General features: G+C 39.2%; 1 protein-coding gene across 2 annotated transcripts in view; it reads right to left on the bottom strand.

Annotated features, from left to right (window-relative positions):
* Nucleotides 1-888: 888 nt before the first annotated feature.
* Nucleotides 889-14,421, bottom strand: part of CADM2 (cell adhesion molecule 2) — a 587,817-nt gene continuing 574,284 nt past the window's right edge. For both annotated transcript variants that reach the window (XM_063393932.1, XM_063393933.1), the window contains 2 exons: nt 10,170-10,295; nt 889-8,590 (listed from right to left, as the gene is read on the bottom strand). In XM_063393932.1, the coding sequence (XP_063250002.1) occupies nt 8,472-8,590; nt 10,170-10,295 (245 nt within the window). In that variant the 3' untranslated portion in view covers nt 889-8,471. The remainder of the gene's footprint in view (nt 8,591-10,169; nt 10,296-14,421) is intronic.

The following is a 14,421-nucleotide window of genomic DNA, read 5'->3' as shown; positions in this document are numbered from 1 at the left end:
TCATTTGCTGGACTGTGTGATTTTGCTTGGGTACCCTGTAGACTTCCAGCATGCTTTGCCCTAAAAATCATGGGCATGGGACTGAGGAAAATGTGAGAATCTGTACAGCTGCTATATTTAAAAAGCTTCTAATTGCACTGTAAAAATCAGTGAAGAGGATATATTTTGGTTTAGCGAAAAGAAGTAATAAGGTAAGAACAAAGTCCACTGAATCCAACAGGACTGCACACTTGTCAAATGTGTGCTTAGCTCAGGTCACAGGAAAACTGAGATGCACAGGGCAAGAGCACTCTGCACGGGGGCACCAACCTGGGACTGGTTTCTTTTTCATAAACACAGACACACTCAGAATTTCCTCTCCCCTCTGACATTTGTCCCTCTCCCTTTGAGGCCGGTGGCCTTCTTGCCCTTTACAACATCAACTCAAACGTGGGAAGTGGTGCAGAAAACCTTGCATGAATTCCACAGCTCCTTCGAGGGCTAATCCACCATTTAAGTCCCACAGGCTTAAATGCTTTTCATCACTTGACCTCTTCATAAGGATGAATTTCCCCTACAGTGAGGATGGCATCCGACAGCTGTTACTTTGTCAGTCAGAAGAAACTACAAAGCAATACACAATAAATAGTATATAAACATGAAATCAAAGAATAGAATTTGTAATTCTGTCTCACAGGTTATTTCCTTGGATTCCTGTTTAAAATCTCAGAATTAATGTTTCAAGAAGAATATGATTGCAACGATTCTACCAGAAACAGCAAAATCTGCGTGGTGAACAGTCTGTGTGTACAGCCACTGGTCTAAATCAACTCCACTGCCAAACTGGCAAGCACCAGGTAATGCATAAAATGAACAGACAATTCAGAAATGTCCAACAGATAACTAAAATTGAAATTTTATTTTTTTTTCAATAATATTCATCAGACAATTTTCTGACAAGACTTTTCTGAAAGATGAAGTGCAAATGGGAACCCTGTAAGAATGTTTAGAAGAACTGTACATGACATTTTTAAGCGCCACCAAGTACACATTGAATACTTTGTAAGTATATAGGCATAGCAACATGCAAGTGTCATGTACCCAACATTACAATATGCATTTTGTCTGCTTAAAGTTATTAATGAGGAAATAAAATGAAATTGATGTGTCTTATCATCAGTGCAATATGTTTAATTCCCATGGATTTTTTTTTTTACAGGTTAGTGGTTGTATTTCTGAACCACTCAAATATATCCTTCTCAGAGCCATAAAGTGCCAGTGTAAGAGCAAAGCACACCAGAGTTCCTAGGGGAATACACTTACACTGACCGTGAATAGATGAAGTTCTTATAGTCCTTTCACAAATTATGCCTTATTATTTATTCCAGGAAACTTCCTGCCAAACTGAAGGGGTTTTGTAATTATAAAATATCTAGGCTAAAAGTAAAGGATGCACAAGGATTGCTTTATAATTCTTTTGAAAAAGAGCTAAATAGCAACTCAAACATGTGCATTAAGGACTTGAGCCGTGTTCTTTTGAAATCAATAGGCGCACTGTACTCAATTTTGATGGAGGCAGGACATATATGAATCCAGTAATCCATGAGTTCACTCTCTTGGCTCACTGTTTTAGCAGAAGCAGATGACTGAAGGTTATATTTGCATATTTCTACGAAAGCTATATAGGGGTATAAGCAAATCTGCATTCATAGAAAAAGGACAACATGTGCAACTGCATGTTTACTAACATTAATCAATATGCATAGAAAGAAGAGAAAGAGGAAATGATAAAGAAATCAGCCCAGCAATTAAAGACCTTCTCTTTATAATCAACATAAAGAGTTGATGATCATCCTTACAATCTTCTTTACAAGCTATTACTTTAAACTCCCTCCCCTTACACCTATTATAAAAACCCGTCAATATTTCATTTTAGAACAAGACTGAGAAAATGATCATGTTTAGAAGAAAACAGCATTGGTGATTCTCAGCACATGCATCAGGGCAGGCTAAGGCTGTCTGTAGTTTGTGCTGAAACACGAGATCAGAGCTCACACATGAAACACTGCTGGCTTGACCCAGAACACAGGGAAAGTGCTAAAGTGCTGACCCCAACAGGCTTGGCTTTGCACCTGAAATCTTAAAAAAAGGGAAGAAACAAAAACCCTTGAACTTTTCTTTAACAGTAGCACAGACTGGTCCTTTTAGAGGAGACACTTTTCTTTCCTCCTTTCCAATTAGACTGTTGCTTTTAGCCCAGCAGAGAATAAATGACTTAAGACACAGAATGTGGAGGGCAGACCTACAGTAAACACAGAAGCCATGAAGAATTTTTTAATTTTTTTTTTTTCCCCCATCTACTGCAAGGTTTTGGAAGCCCCCAGAACTGCAGACTCATTCAAACTGGCTTCACACCTTCTGTCTGGTTGTGAGCACATTAAATATTGCTGAAGAAAATGAACACAGCTCGGCAGCAGGATGATTCCTAGACGCTGGAAGAATTCCCTTAAGGGCTGCTGGAAGCGCACGAGGCTTGGAGCATCCTGAGGATGTGGAGTGATACAGAAGTGTGCTGTTCAACCATGTTTGTACCCTTATTTTCTCCTGAGTTAAAAGAAGTGCAGAGTGCCGGGTAAGATTCCTCGATAGCAAGAAGGAACTGTGCTAGCTTCTCTTAATGCCAAATAAGCAACTGTCATGTGTTTTAGAGGCCTTAGGTCCACCCTGGAAAGCCCTGTAGGAAGTCCTACTCTCGAGAGTTTCTACTCTGTTCTGTTGACATCAAAGGCTTCTCCATTAATTTTTCTCCCACTGTTTGCAACAGTCCTTCTCTGCTCCCCATGCATTGAGTGTTTTTAATGTAAACATGCCCTGGCAATATTATGTTTACATAAGTAAGAGACAAGTCAGGATATCTCAATAGTGTTGATATTGCATATTTAATTCAAAAGCTTGCATGTGCTTTTTAAAGTTTCTTTTCATATGTGCATGCCTTACTAGGAAGAACTGTGTTGCAGTTTGCAGTTGGATTGCAAATTATTATCTAGAGCTGACTAAATATTGATGTGTTATAGCAGTTTATTTTTAAGCTGTTTGGGTTGAATCCCCAGCCAGCATAAATTGGCCCACATTTAAGGCAACAGAGTGAAGCTGATTTATACCAGCTGAGGCTGTGTCCTCATGCCCTGTTCAAAAGCTAAAACTACACCAAAATTAATAAGAACAGGACAAGAATTGTGAACCCAGACAATATTTTTACCTATTTTTAACAGAAAAAAATATAATACAGTGATTTCATTTCAAGACTAAAGCAAAGATTCAATAGTATTTAAAATGTATACAAATATCTCATAGCTAGTATTTCGACTAAGAGGTAGATGTCATATTCTAGGAATAGTATAGTGTGGAATGATGCTAATGGCAGTTGCTAAATACATTTATTTGCCTGTTACACAGGACACACAGGAGTGTGGGTGATAGCAATGGCAACCACAAGAAGGTTTACAAAAAAACCTCTTGTCTTCTTTTGCTATTTTGTGTTATCTGTCTTTCGGTGCATTTCTTCTGGAAGAGCAGGATGGAAAAGAAGTAAAAAGAGCTATAATACAAAACTTCATGTTTACAAAAACATTAGCTTTATCATTAAAGGCATCCTCTGTACTGTAATGGAAGCATTTTGTACTTACAATTTAAGATTACCTGGCGTTACTGAGCAAGTAGTGGAAATTCCAGGTGAGGTGATTCAGCAAAATAGGGGTCAGAAGAATGCAGCTTTCTCTTTCTCTCTCTCTTTCTCTCTCTCTTTGTTGTTCATGCTAAAAATACCAGGGCATATGGCAGCATATTTCAGCATCTTAACATACTAGGCTCCCTTGAGGACAGAAAAAAAGATGAAACTTGTGCTGTTGACCCAGAAATAAGATTACAGAACAATGTTGCCAGACAGTCAGAGTGCTGGCAGCAAAGCCATTAGAGGAGTCAGTGTCTTACTTTGCCTAAAGGTGTTTCAGTGGTATTTAATGGTGCTCCAAGAAATGGAAAGCAAAGCTGGTGAGAATGAGGAGCGGTATAAGCGTTTTTGATAAATTGGTTGTCATTGCCAGTAGAGGAATTACACATATTGCATTAGGATATCCACTGCTTGTAGATGCACCTTCCACTTTTACCTTGTGACTGTTAGGGGTCACCCCCTGCTTGAAAATAATCAAAATGCATATTATAATTACACGGTTTTCCAATATCCATACACAGCAAGTACAAGATACTTACATGTAAGTACACTGTATTTACCTATATTTTTGCATAGTTTTTAGTGTGTACTTTGTGCCACTTAATAAAAAGCATTACTCAACATTTTTGTTGTTGCTGCTTTTCTCTTTTAGACAGCTTGTTCAATTAAAGTTGGAGTAGCTGGGATTTTTGGTATGTTCATCACAGATTACCAGTTCCTAGGAGTGTAGAGATTAGACATTTGGAGGAGTCTGGGTAAGCGGTGGGGGAAGCTGCAGTGTGAACATTAAAGTTTTAAATCACCTCTTTAATTAAGAAACGCAATACCAGATTTAATGATGCTAATTTAATAAACTTACCTTTAATTTGAATGGAATTCTAAAGGTAAGAAGTCCGTTTTCCTTTTGGTAACACTTTACAATAAGTGGCACTAAATTACACTAGAACTGCTATGTTACAGGGAATTACATGTAACTACACTGTAACTGTTGAGAGAGCTACTGTACATGTGCGTACATGGTAACTTCAGTGCTGTTACAATCATGAATTACATAATTACAGATGATTCTGTCCTTTCTTTTCATTGAAATAGCTATATATATATATATTTATATATATATTATACTGCAATGAAAACACACAAGATGTTAACTGTCATGTCTCACTTACAAAAGTTGGTTTTTCTCATGTGTTCCTTTTGAGAGGGAGTCTCAGTGCAAGACGAACCATCCTTAAGTAATGTGGAAACTTTTCGAGATGTTCTAGCTTAAACTCTGAGCCTCAAGTTAAACATCAGGTTCCTTAAACTGTCTCTTGGTTTGTCAGATGACACTAAAAGAGTGGGATGATGCACCCCTTGTCTTCTGATGCACCGCGCTCTTGTTCAGATCATGAAAAATGTTCTTGAAGCATTAAAAAAAAAAAAATAAAGTCTACATCAAAAAGTTTAAAAATAATCAGCAATAATCGACACTGTAAACAGTACACTGGCAGAAACTAGCTACCTGGTCTGGAGAAAACTACTCTGCAAGTGAGTGAGGGAGAGGATGTCACATACATTTTAGTGAAGGTGGTTCCCATTCAGAGCCTCCATTTTACACACCCGCTGGGTGCCTCACACCATCATAAAAACTCTTTTTTTCCTGCTTTTCTTCAGAATGGGAACTTGGGCAAAAAAGAATGGACATCTGGCTTTTAGCCTACTTCATGTCATTAGTGTTGAGCCATGATTCTGCTTAGAGAAAAGAGGGATGCCTCTTTATACCCAGTGTGGTAATTTGAACCCGTGGAGACCAGACAGGCCTGCAAAGTGCTACCCAGGTAGAATGCTCTGTGTGGGGCTGCTCACACCCGCTGTGCACTGCTGCAGGGGACATCACCAGGTGCAAGGCAATGGAAGATCAAATGGGCTGAAAATGGGCACATGTGAGGAGTTTTAATTGAAAGCCAATGAAAAAAAAACCCACCCCAAACACCAAAGAACCAAAAAGCTGTTTTAACAGTACAATTTATATGTGGGGGGGGGGGTTTTGCCAAGTTGAAATGCTGTTTCTATGCCACTGGAGAATATGGTGTGAAGCAGTTACCACAAGGCCAGTCCTGCTTTTGGAGGTCCTACGTGACCTTGGCTGGGTAATGGTTCAAGTAACAACCCTACTATTCAAGCGAGCTGGAGTTAGGAAGGATGAAGGAAGGCGTAAACACCACGCTGATGAGGAATTCCACTTGAGCAAATAAGGCCCTCATCCAGGGAAGCACTTTGTTTATAAGCATATGAACAGTGCCTTATCCCCCAAGGGAACTTCTCTGACGCCTGAAGCTGGCTATGTGCTTAAAAGCTTTGTTGAACTGGGCCCCAGGTCCTGAAATAAAACCTTGATACTGTTCTAGAGCTAATGTAACTTACTGCAGTGATAAGAACCCATATTTTTGGTATTAAACTGAATGACTTCCTTCGCCAGCCTTTTACATGTTTATGTTTTGAAAGACATGAATATCTTGTAAACCTATACTAGTTTTCAATGTGTCTAGTAGCACCTACCTGGTTCTCTCAAACTACCATATTATATTAACATATTATTGCATTTTTCCACAGATGGGTATGGAGTGAACTGCAAAACAAGCATGCAATCACATCAATGCAGACTTATTTCTTTAAAATGTCATACTGTATATGATTTATTATGTTAACACTCAACCACATCATATTATTTATGTCTGTATATTTTGAAAAAAAGTGCTGCTTTGATTGACGTCACCCTTTTTTCTTAGAAATTAACAAGATAAATGCTTCAACAAAAACAATTAAAATACTCTAATATTGTCCTTAAAAGGTTTATATTCTTCTGATAAATAATCTGTCACAGCACCTTTATCTTCCGTTTTACCGTACCACATGATGTCGTATTCCAAATTCTCCCTTCCCCACACAAAAATAAAATCCCAGGAGAAAGTCCTTTACAGCAGACCATCATGCTTTTATGCTTCACAAATACATCGACCAGAGAGAAATACTTCTTTTGTCAAAGGTGCAAAACACAGGAGCAAAGCGAGCTCCAGCTAGACTAACTTGCATTCTCCAGTGCAGAATCATTTCCAAGACCTGTTATGGCAACCTTTTCTTTTCATTGGAAGAGGAAATAAGCCGATGGGCTTACAGTGTTTTGTTGTCATATTTAAGAGCATGTGATTTTTCGGCTGTCAATTACACAAAAAAAAAAAGAAAAGGAAAAAAAAAAATCAGAAATAATCCAAACAGAGACCTTCACTGTGGAGCTAAAAGCATGGCAGGAATTCTCTATCATTCACGGTGACATAAGTTTGTACCTCACAAAATGCATAGACAGGAATTTAATATAAAGAATTAGTCCATTTACTGTATACACAAAACATATATCTTTTGTTTTAACACTTCTATTTTTTCTTTTTTTTTTCTTTTTTTTTTAAGTTTTTTTTTTAAGTTTTTTTTTTTGGCAAACCAACATAGAGAAGCAGCTCTGGAACTGCCAAATTAAAAACTGAGAATTTTAGCAACTCAATCGTACTTTTTAAGGATAGTAATCAAATGTGGTTGTAATTTAAAACCTGAGGCTGTGCACTGGTTGTTAGCTTAAAACTACCTTTCCATATAACATTGTGCTTCCATTGTATAACAAAGAAAAAATTAACAAGAACTAGAAAAGTTTGCTGCTGAACAGTGCTAGGACATACAGACAAAAAAACACTAACACATGTTATCTACTCAGAATATTGATTTTGAGTCATATCTAAAGGGATATAATGGACATTAGAAAATGCTTACTTGTGACTGACTTCGCTACTGCCAAAAAAGTTGAATATGTATCAAATAATGTTTAATTGAATTTATTATATGCACTATATACAGATACTAAAATGCCTTGCCATTGTGCCCCATGAACACATTAAATTTGAGTAGGCAGGTGAGTTCATGTTTAACAAATAAATTATAAAAACATAAATTACTCAGGAAGTTCTCTAATCTTTGTGATCCCAGAAGCCAGTAAAAGGGCAGGACAAACTGTTTCAAAAGAAGCTCTATTACCTAACTTTGCAGAATCTCTATAGCTAATCAGCATGTTTTCACCACGGAAACATGGCACTGTTGTCAAGGTACTATTTAAATCATAACAAAACAAAGCAAAACAAAACAAAAAAATTCACTGGACTGTTCATTTTTCCCAACAAATCCAAACATACAGGAAACTATATTAAACAGATTTCAGTTTGTGTTCCCAAGGGCATACGTTTCAAAAACAAGTTGCTTTTTGAATTATAGATAGACAGGTATAAAATATTCTTTGTAAACCCCTAATCTTAACATTTTCTGTGAGTATATTAGGACCTTACCTAATAGTTCTTGTTATGAATTTTGTTCTATGACATACTAGTAGGGACATGATAAAAGAAAACTGGAAAAGAAAGCTGTGTAACACTTAAATATGTAGAAAACTTGGATTAAGATGATGATTAACATTGTTAAGGCTGTATATTCAAGCACTGTATGTTAAGAGAGCAGTGGATATGATTTTTAGGCAATAAGAAATGTCCTGTTTTACGCATGATACTGTAATTATAGAATGATTATGTCAACAGCTGATTGTTGGCATAAACTGGCTACTTATAGCAGGAATGTGAGTTAATAAAGATAGCAGAAGATGGCAGAAATGAATTCTGAGAAATGATAGCCAGTTTTCTCCAGCAGTCAGCCTGATAAGTAAAACTCCAAGATTCTAGCTCTGCATCTAAATGAAATACTCTTTTTTCTCCTCTGCATTGACTTGGCTGCCTTCTGCATTGATAATGGCTGTGTCGGCATCAGGGGCATCTTCAGCTCCTTTTGCTTCATTTGTTAAATATGTTCCTGTAGGAATCAGTAGAAGAGAAAAGAAAAAAAAAGGAGAAAGATTAGGGTTTTTTTTTTTTCCATTGCGTTATAGGTAGTACATTTCAAACAATGTGCTCCAATTTTTAATGAATGAAAAATATTTTTACACAGATTTTAGTATACATCATAAAGGGATGCACAGCTTTCTAATTTGTTAAGAATTATTTACACTGATACCTATACTGGTAAAGGCACATATACAAACTAGTATATCCACAACAAATTAAGGAAATATTTTAATAAAATTCCACTTTATCTAACTGCAGTAATATGCAATAGATTTTTCAGTTATAGAATAAGCGATAAAATCTTGGGTATTTCATGAAATAGCTATCTTTTAAAAACAAAGCAAATTTTAAGACTTAGATATTCATAATTTTTTTTATTATTATTATTTTATTTTTTTAGTGGCCAGTGATCATTTGTATTTGTTTTTCTTTGATCATATCTATGCTTTAATTTTACAGAATTGTATCATTGGAGGTTCCAAGAATTAAAAAATTGAGGCAGTTTCATGGACATATTATACTATCACAGTTATTTTTTATGCTCTGGATATGAATGAAAAAAGAAATGTGCACAATAGTAAAATTTCCCTTTGTGAAAAGTATTATTTATGCTGGCATAAGATGTACAACTGTTCATTCAGGAAAGTAAAACAAAAGAGACACACTTTCACTGGCTCATTAAAAAAATTCTGATTTTCTCCCATGTAGTACAATCTAATTGAAAAGAAATTTTTTATCAATTTATGTTTTCTAGGTATATGATTATCCTATCTAAAATGAGAGTTACTGAATTTATACCAACTCTCATCCTCTCTTTTTATTTTTGAAAGGTGTGGAAAGGGAATCAACTGAGTTTTAGCAACAGGCCTACAAGCTGTACAGAGGTTAAATCTCAAGGCATGATTTTGGAACTAACTAGGTCAAAATCAAATCATAGAGAAGTCAGAAGTCAGTGTCACTTCATTCCTGCTATCTTTAGTGGCAGAGGGGACTGAAAATGAAGGGACCAGGATTATTAAGGTAAAATCACAGAACAAAGTAAACCTAGCCCCAGGAATGAACCCCTAATTACAGCAGGATCATTGATAAACTGATTTGAAAATTCACCACCGGATTCTAATACTATCTTTTAAACATATACTTAAAATGTTAGCATAATCCATTAAAATGAAAAATCTTGCTCGCTCAACGCATATGGATTCTGCTGAACTGATATGCTCGTTAAAACTATGAGAACACGGTGAGAACATGTAATCAAGAATCAGGAGTTAAGATCCAAAACCAAGGCACAATCTTACCCCCTGGTCTCTCTAAATCACTGACTTACAAAATGACCTTGGGCACGCACTAACTCCATGTCCTTTGCCTTAGCCAGCCCACTGGAAAACTGGTTAAAACTCACAGGGACTTCACTTGCAGCTGGACTGAGAAGCACTTTTTCGTTAAAAACTTTTAGCAGAGGTGGGAGGGCGAAAGGGAATGGCACCCCCAGATGAAATCATGCCTTGCTTCCAAGAGTGACTGAACTTGTGCTAAGCGTGTCCTACCTTTATGTCTTGCCAGGTATCGACCCAGGAGAATTATAGAACATAGTGTTACAAAGACAACTACAGCCACTATCCCTCCTATAAGAGCGTGGTCGGGTCCGGTCTGTCCAGCCAAAGCATTTGGATCTAGAGGGAGAGACAAAAAAGCAAATGTAGTCCAACACAGAGAAAAAAAAAATGACAGGAAAATTCACAATGCCAACTTTTATACTGATCATCCTTAAAATAGGGCATATCTCTTTAATATTCAGCACCGTTATTCCCACTTTTACTCCCAGAATCTTATCGACAACACAGTGCTGCTTGTATTCCCAGATTGTTAAAACCCTGAGGACACCACAGTTATGAAAAATATTACCTTATTCTTCTTTGGCAGAGGTTATTAAATGGAAAAGGTTTCTAGCTTTGTCCTCATCATTTTACAACTGAAAACCTGGCCATGGCTATTTATAGAAGGAAAAACAAGGAAGTGAGAATTGGGGATCGGATAGCATCAGCAGAATAGTGTCTGCATAATACATAATTTATGGAATTGATTCTCAGTGGGGAACCCTTATAAGTTCTCTTCCTCTCATTCCTACCCTCTTGCACCAGAAATAAAAAGGCAGACAAAGCGCAGCCATGCCAAGTTCCTCTGCACATGGCTGAGTCTGCATGGATTTGGTCAGATAAACGTATCAGGCAACCTGAAACTCATCATTCAGACTCGAGCATCAGTTTGTGAATTTACTACAAACGCTCGATTAACACCCAGTGTGAGCAAGTTGTAATAGATACCACAGAATCAGAGTTAACTGTGTTGGAAAAGACCTTTGAGACCATCAAGCCCAACCAATGAAGTAACACCCCCTTGTCAACCAGCCCATGGCACTGAGTGCCAAATCCAGTCGCTCCTTAAACACCTCCAGGGATGGTGACTCCACCACCTCGCTGGCCAGCCCATCCCAATGCCCAGTCACTCTTTCTGTGAGGAACTTCTTCCCCAGGTCCAAATTAAACCTCCTCTGGCACAGCTTGCACTTTGGTGCTCTTGTATTCAGCCCATCGATCCAGCCGGTCCAGGTCCCTCTGCAGAGCCCTCCTACCCTCCACAAGATCAACACTCCCCCACAACTTGGTGCCATCTGCACGTTTGCAACTGGCAGAGTGACTCAGCAGGTTCCTTTTTCCAGCTCAGGGAAGTACTGTCAGATTCAAGTGTTCTGTGCTGGCCATTTGCCTGTTCTGCTGCCCGATGAGTCACAGAAGTTGCAAAGAGACAATCATGGGAAATGGCACTGCTTTGGGGTGAGTAATTCTGCAGAGCTTTTAACAACGGACCAGCAACCTGTGACTGTTGACTCAACAGATAAATGCAGAAGTTAAAATTTTAATCTGAGGATCATGACATGGTTCCTATGATAATGAAAACGCCTCTGCTATGCAGTAACAGTAATTCTCTGAAGATGCTATTAGCATGTGCTGTATGCCACAATCATTCCACTCTCACTGCTTCAAGGGCATTTCCCTTGCAGGAGCTGCTTGTATTCTTCAAATCGTTTGCAAACAACTTCTTTGCTTTGCAAAAGGGAAAGGCAGGAAAAATATTTACACAGAGAAGAGGGCAAGTCTGTGAAGGTGATAGAAAGGCCTCTGATAATGCTGAGGAGGTGTGATTCCGTAATACCATAATTGCATTATGCTGACCAGGATTGCTATATGGCATGGAGATGTATGGATACGTCTGGAATGGGAGCCTCAAGAGGTGTAACAAGGCCAAGAGCTGGTGCTGCACCCAGCTCAGGGTGCAGTCCTGCTCTCAGCCCAGGCTGGGGGATGAACAGATCCAGAGCAGTCTGGCTGAGAAGGACGGGGGGGGTGCTGGTGGGTGAGAGGCTGGACATGACCTGGCCTTGTGCTCTTGCAGCCCAGAAAGCCAAACGTGTCCTGGGCTGCATCCAAAGCCCTGTGGGCAGCAGTCAAGGGAGGGGATTCTGTCGCTCTGAGCCACTCTTCTGAGACCCCATCTAGAGAACTGCATCCAGACCTGGGGTTTCCAGCACAAGAAGGACAGGGACCTGTTGGAGAATTCCAGAGGAGCCACCAAGTTGATGTGAGGGATGGGGCACCTCTTCTATGAGGAAAGACTGAGAGGATTGGGATTGTTCAGCCTGAAGAAGACATGGCTTTTGGGTGGCCTAATTGTGGCCTTCCAGTACCTGAAGGAAGCCTGCAAGAAATCTGGAGAGAGACTATTTGCAAGGGTATGTAAAGACAGGACAAGGGGAAATAGCTTCAGACTACGAGTAGGCTTAGAGTAGATTTTAGGATGAAATTTTTCACTGTCAGGGCAGTGAAGTGGTGGCACAAGTTGCCCAGAGAAGCTGTGGCTGCCCCATCCCTGGAAGTGCTCAAGACCAGGATGGACGGAGTTCTGAGAAACCTGGTGTAGGTGAAGGTGTCCCTGCCCATGGAACTAGATGATCTTTATATATACTATATATACCAAATATATATATATATATATATTATTATATGTATTCCAACTCAAGCCATTCTATGATTGCAAAATCTACAAATGCACCTGTATATAAATGTAATGTTCCACAGATGAAGGAAAAGAATCTTGTTTTCCCTTCATTTTGCAAACTTTGAAGCATTCTGCAACTACATTTTCCAGGCTTGCTGGAGCACAGAGTGGTGTGGCCACTGGTACAGATTCAGTTCTGCTCTTAACAATTACTGGACTCATCAGGCAGGACTTTTTCACTTATTGCTGCCTTTCTGAGCTCCCACACCTTTCTCTTCTGGCTGCCACGAGGACTTTGGGGAAGCTGGTTGTAGCACTTCTGTGGACAGGGTGGAAAATTATAGGCATTCGGCCTCAAATAAGCTAGAAATGCTGTACAAAGTCAGCTCCCCTGCATCCTGTTCCATCTCCACATCCTCCTGGCAAGGTGCTGCTGGTGGTGGCACCATGTTGAGCACACATCATCAGTCCAGTAGGACATAGGCTCCATTTTGGTCATTAAATCTGACCCCAAATCCTGTGCACCAGCAGACTCACAGGGGAAAGCAAGAGTGCTGGAGCACTGCCTTCCCAAAGCAGGAGATGGGAGCATTCAGCCTTCCTCCCCCTTGCCTGGCAGGGGCTTTGTTTTCTGAGCTGGGCAAGGAGGAGGTGGCTGCTCCCTTGAGAAGATGGAAGGTGACAGCTTGCTGCAAGAATGCCAGCCTGCCTGAGCCATCTAGAACATTCCTCCTTTTGTGGTGCCTGTGGCAATGTTGAGTAAAGCTCCTCCCCGCAGCAACAGGGCAGGGCCCATTGGGACTCTGAGGACCACCCATGTCCCCATGTCCTGTGTGTGACCTGCAGGAGATGCTCTCCAACAGCACTGGGACGGGAGCAGCAGAAACGTGTTTTCCCACTAAAAACTGGCTCCTGCTGGTATGCTGCCAGTAACACTGAAGAATAAAAGGAGATCTTTTAAGGGATAATATACTTCCTGATGCAGAGCATAATCCAGAGGAGGGTTAGCACAGAGCTTTATCTACAGGCATTTTTGCAAAGCTGATTGAAGTGCACAGCCTTAGCTCAATACCCAGACTTACAACGCATGTCCTCTGTGAGCTTTAATAAACATTACAGATAAAAATCCTCACAATACACTGAGATAAACACGTCTCTGTGTTTTTATCCTCTGGTGATTTCACACAGAGAGTGACTCACTCCTCCTCTGACATACCTGATGTGACTACATGAAGTGACCCAAAGCAAGCCTAAATACAAGGTTTCCACCTATTAGTGTGGATTAATGAGATTCTAATACTGCAATAGGCTGAATTTTTTAAAATTAAAATCAATGTAGGTATTCACTGGACTGCAAACGTAGCAGCATTTTTTTTTGCTCTAATCTTGACTTGCTGTCAAAGCCAGATTATTTTGGTTGGTATTGCTAGAGAAGTCAGTCCAGAAAAAAACCTTATACGTGACCTATAACCATTTTATTACCAGTGAGCAATTCCATTGTTAAAAAGCAAAAGGAAAGGAGGGAGAGAAAGGAAAAGATGGAAGCAAAGGAAATAAAGATTGATTCTTAAAAGTCGCCAACATTTTCTTGGGAAACAAACCTTTTTTCCGTCTCAAAATGAAAATCTGTACAACATAAGCAATATTCTGAACAGGAAGCATACCTCATGAATAGTCTCCTCATAGAAAAATAATGGTAGCATTAAATATAAACATGCTCTACATTATGCATACAGAGTAATG

This window comes from Prinia subflava, chromosome 3, assembly GCF_021018805.1.
Source record: "Prinia subflava isolate CZ2003 ecotype Zambia chromosome 3, Cam_Psub_1.2, whole genome shotgun sequence".
Classification (NCBI taxonomy): Eukaryota; Metazoa; Chordata; class Aves; order Passeriformes; family Cisticolidae; genus Prinia; species Prinia subflava.
This window is presented reverse-complemented; position numbering and strand designations above follow the sequence as displayed.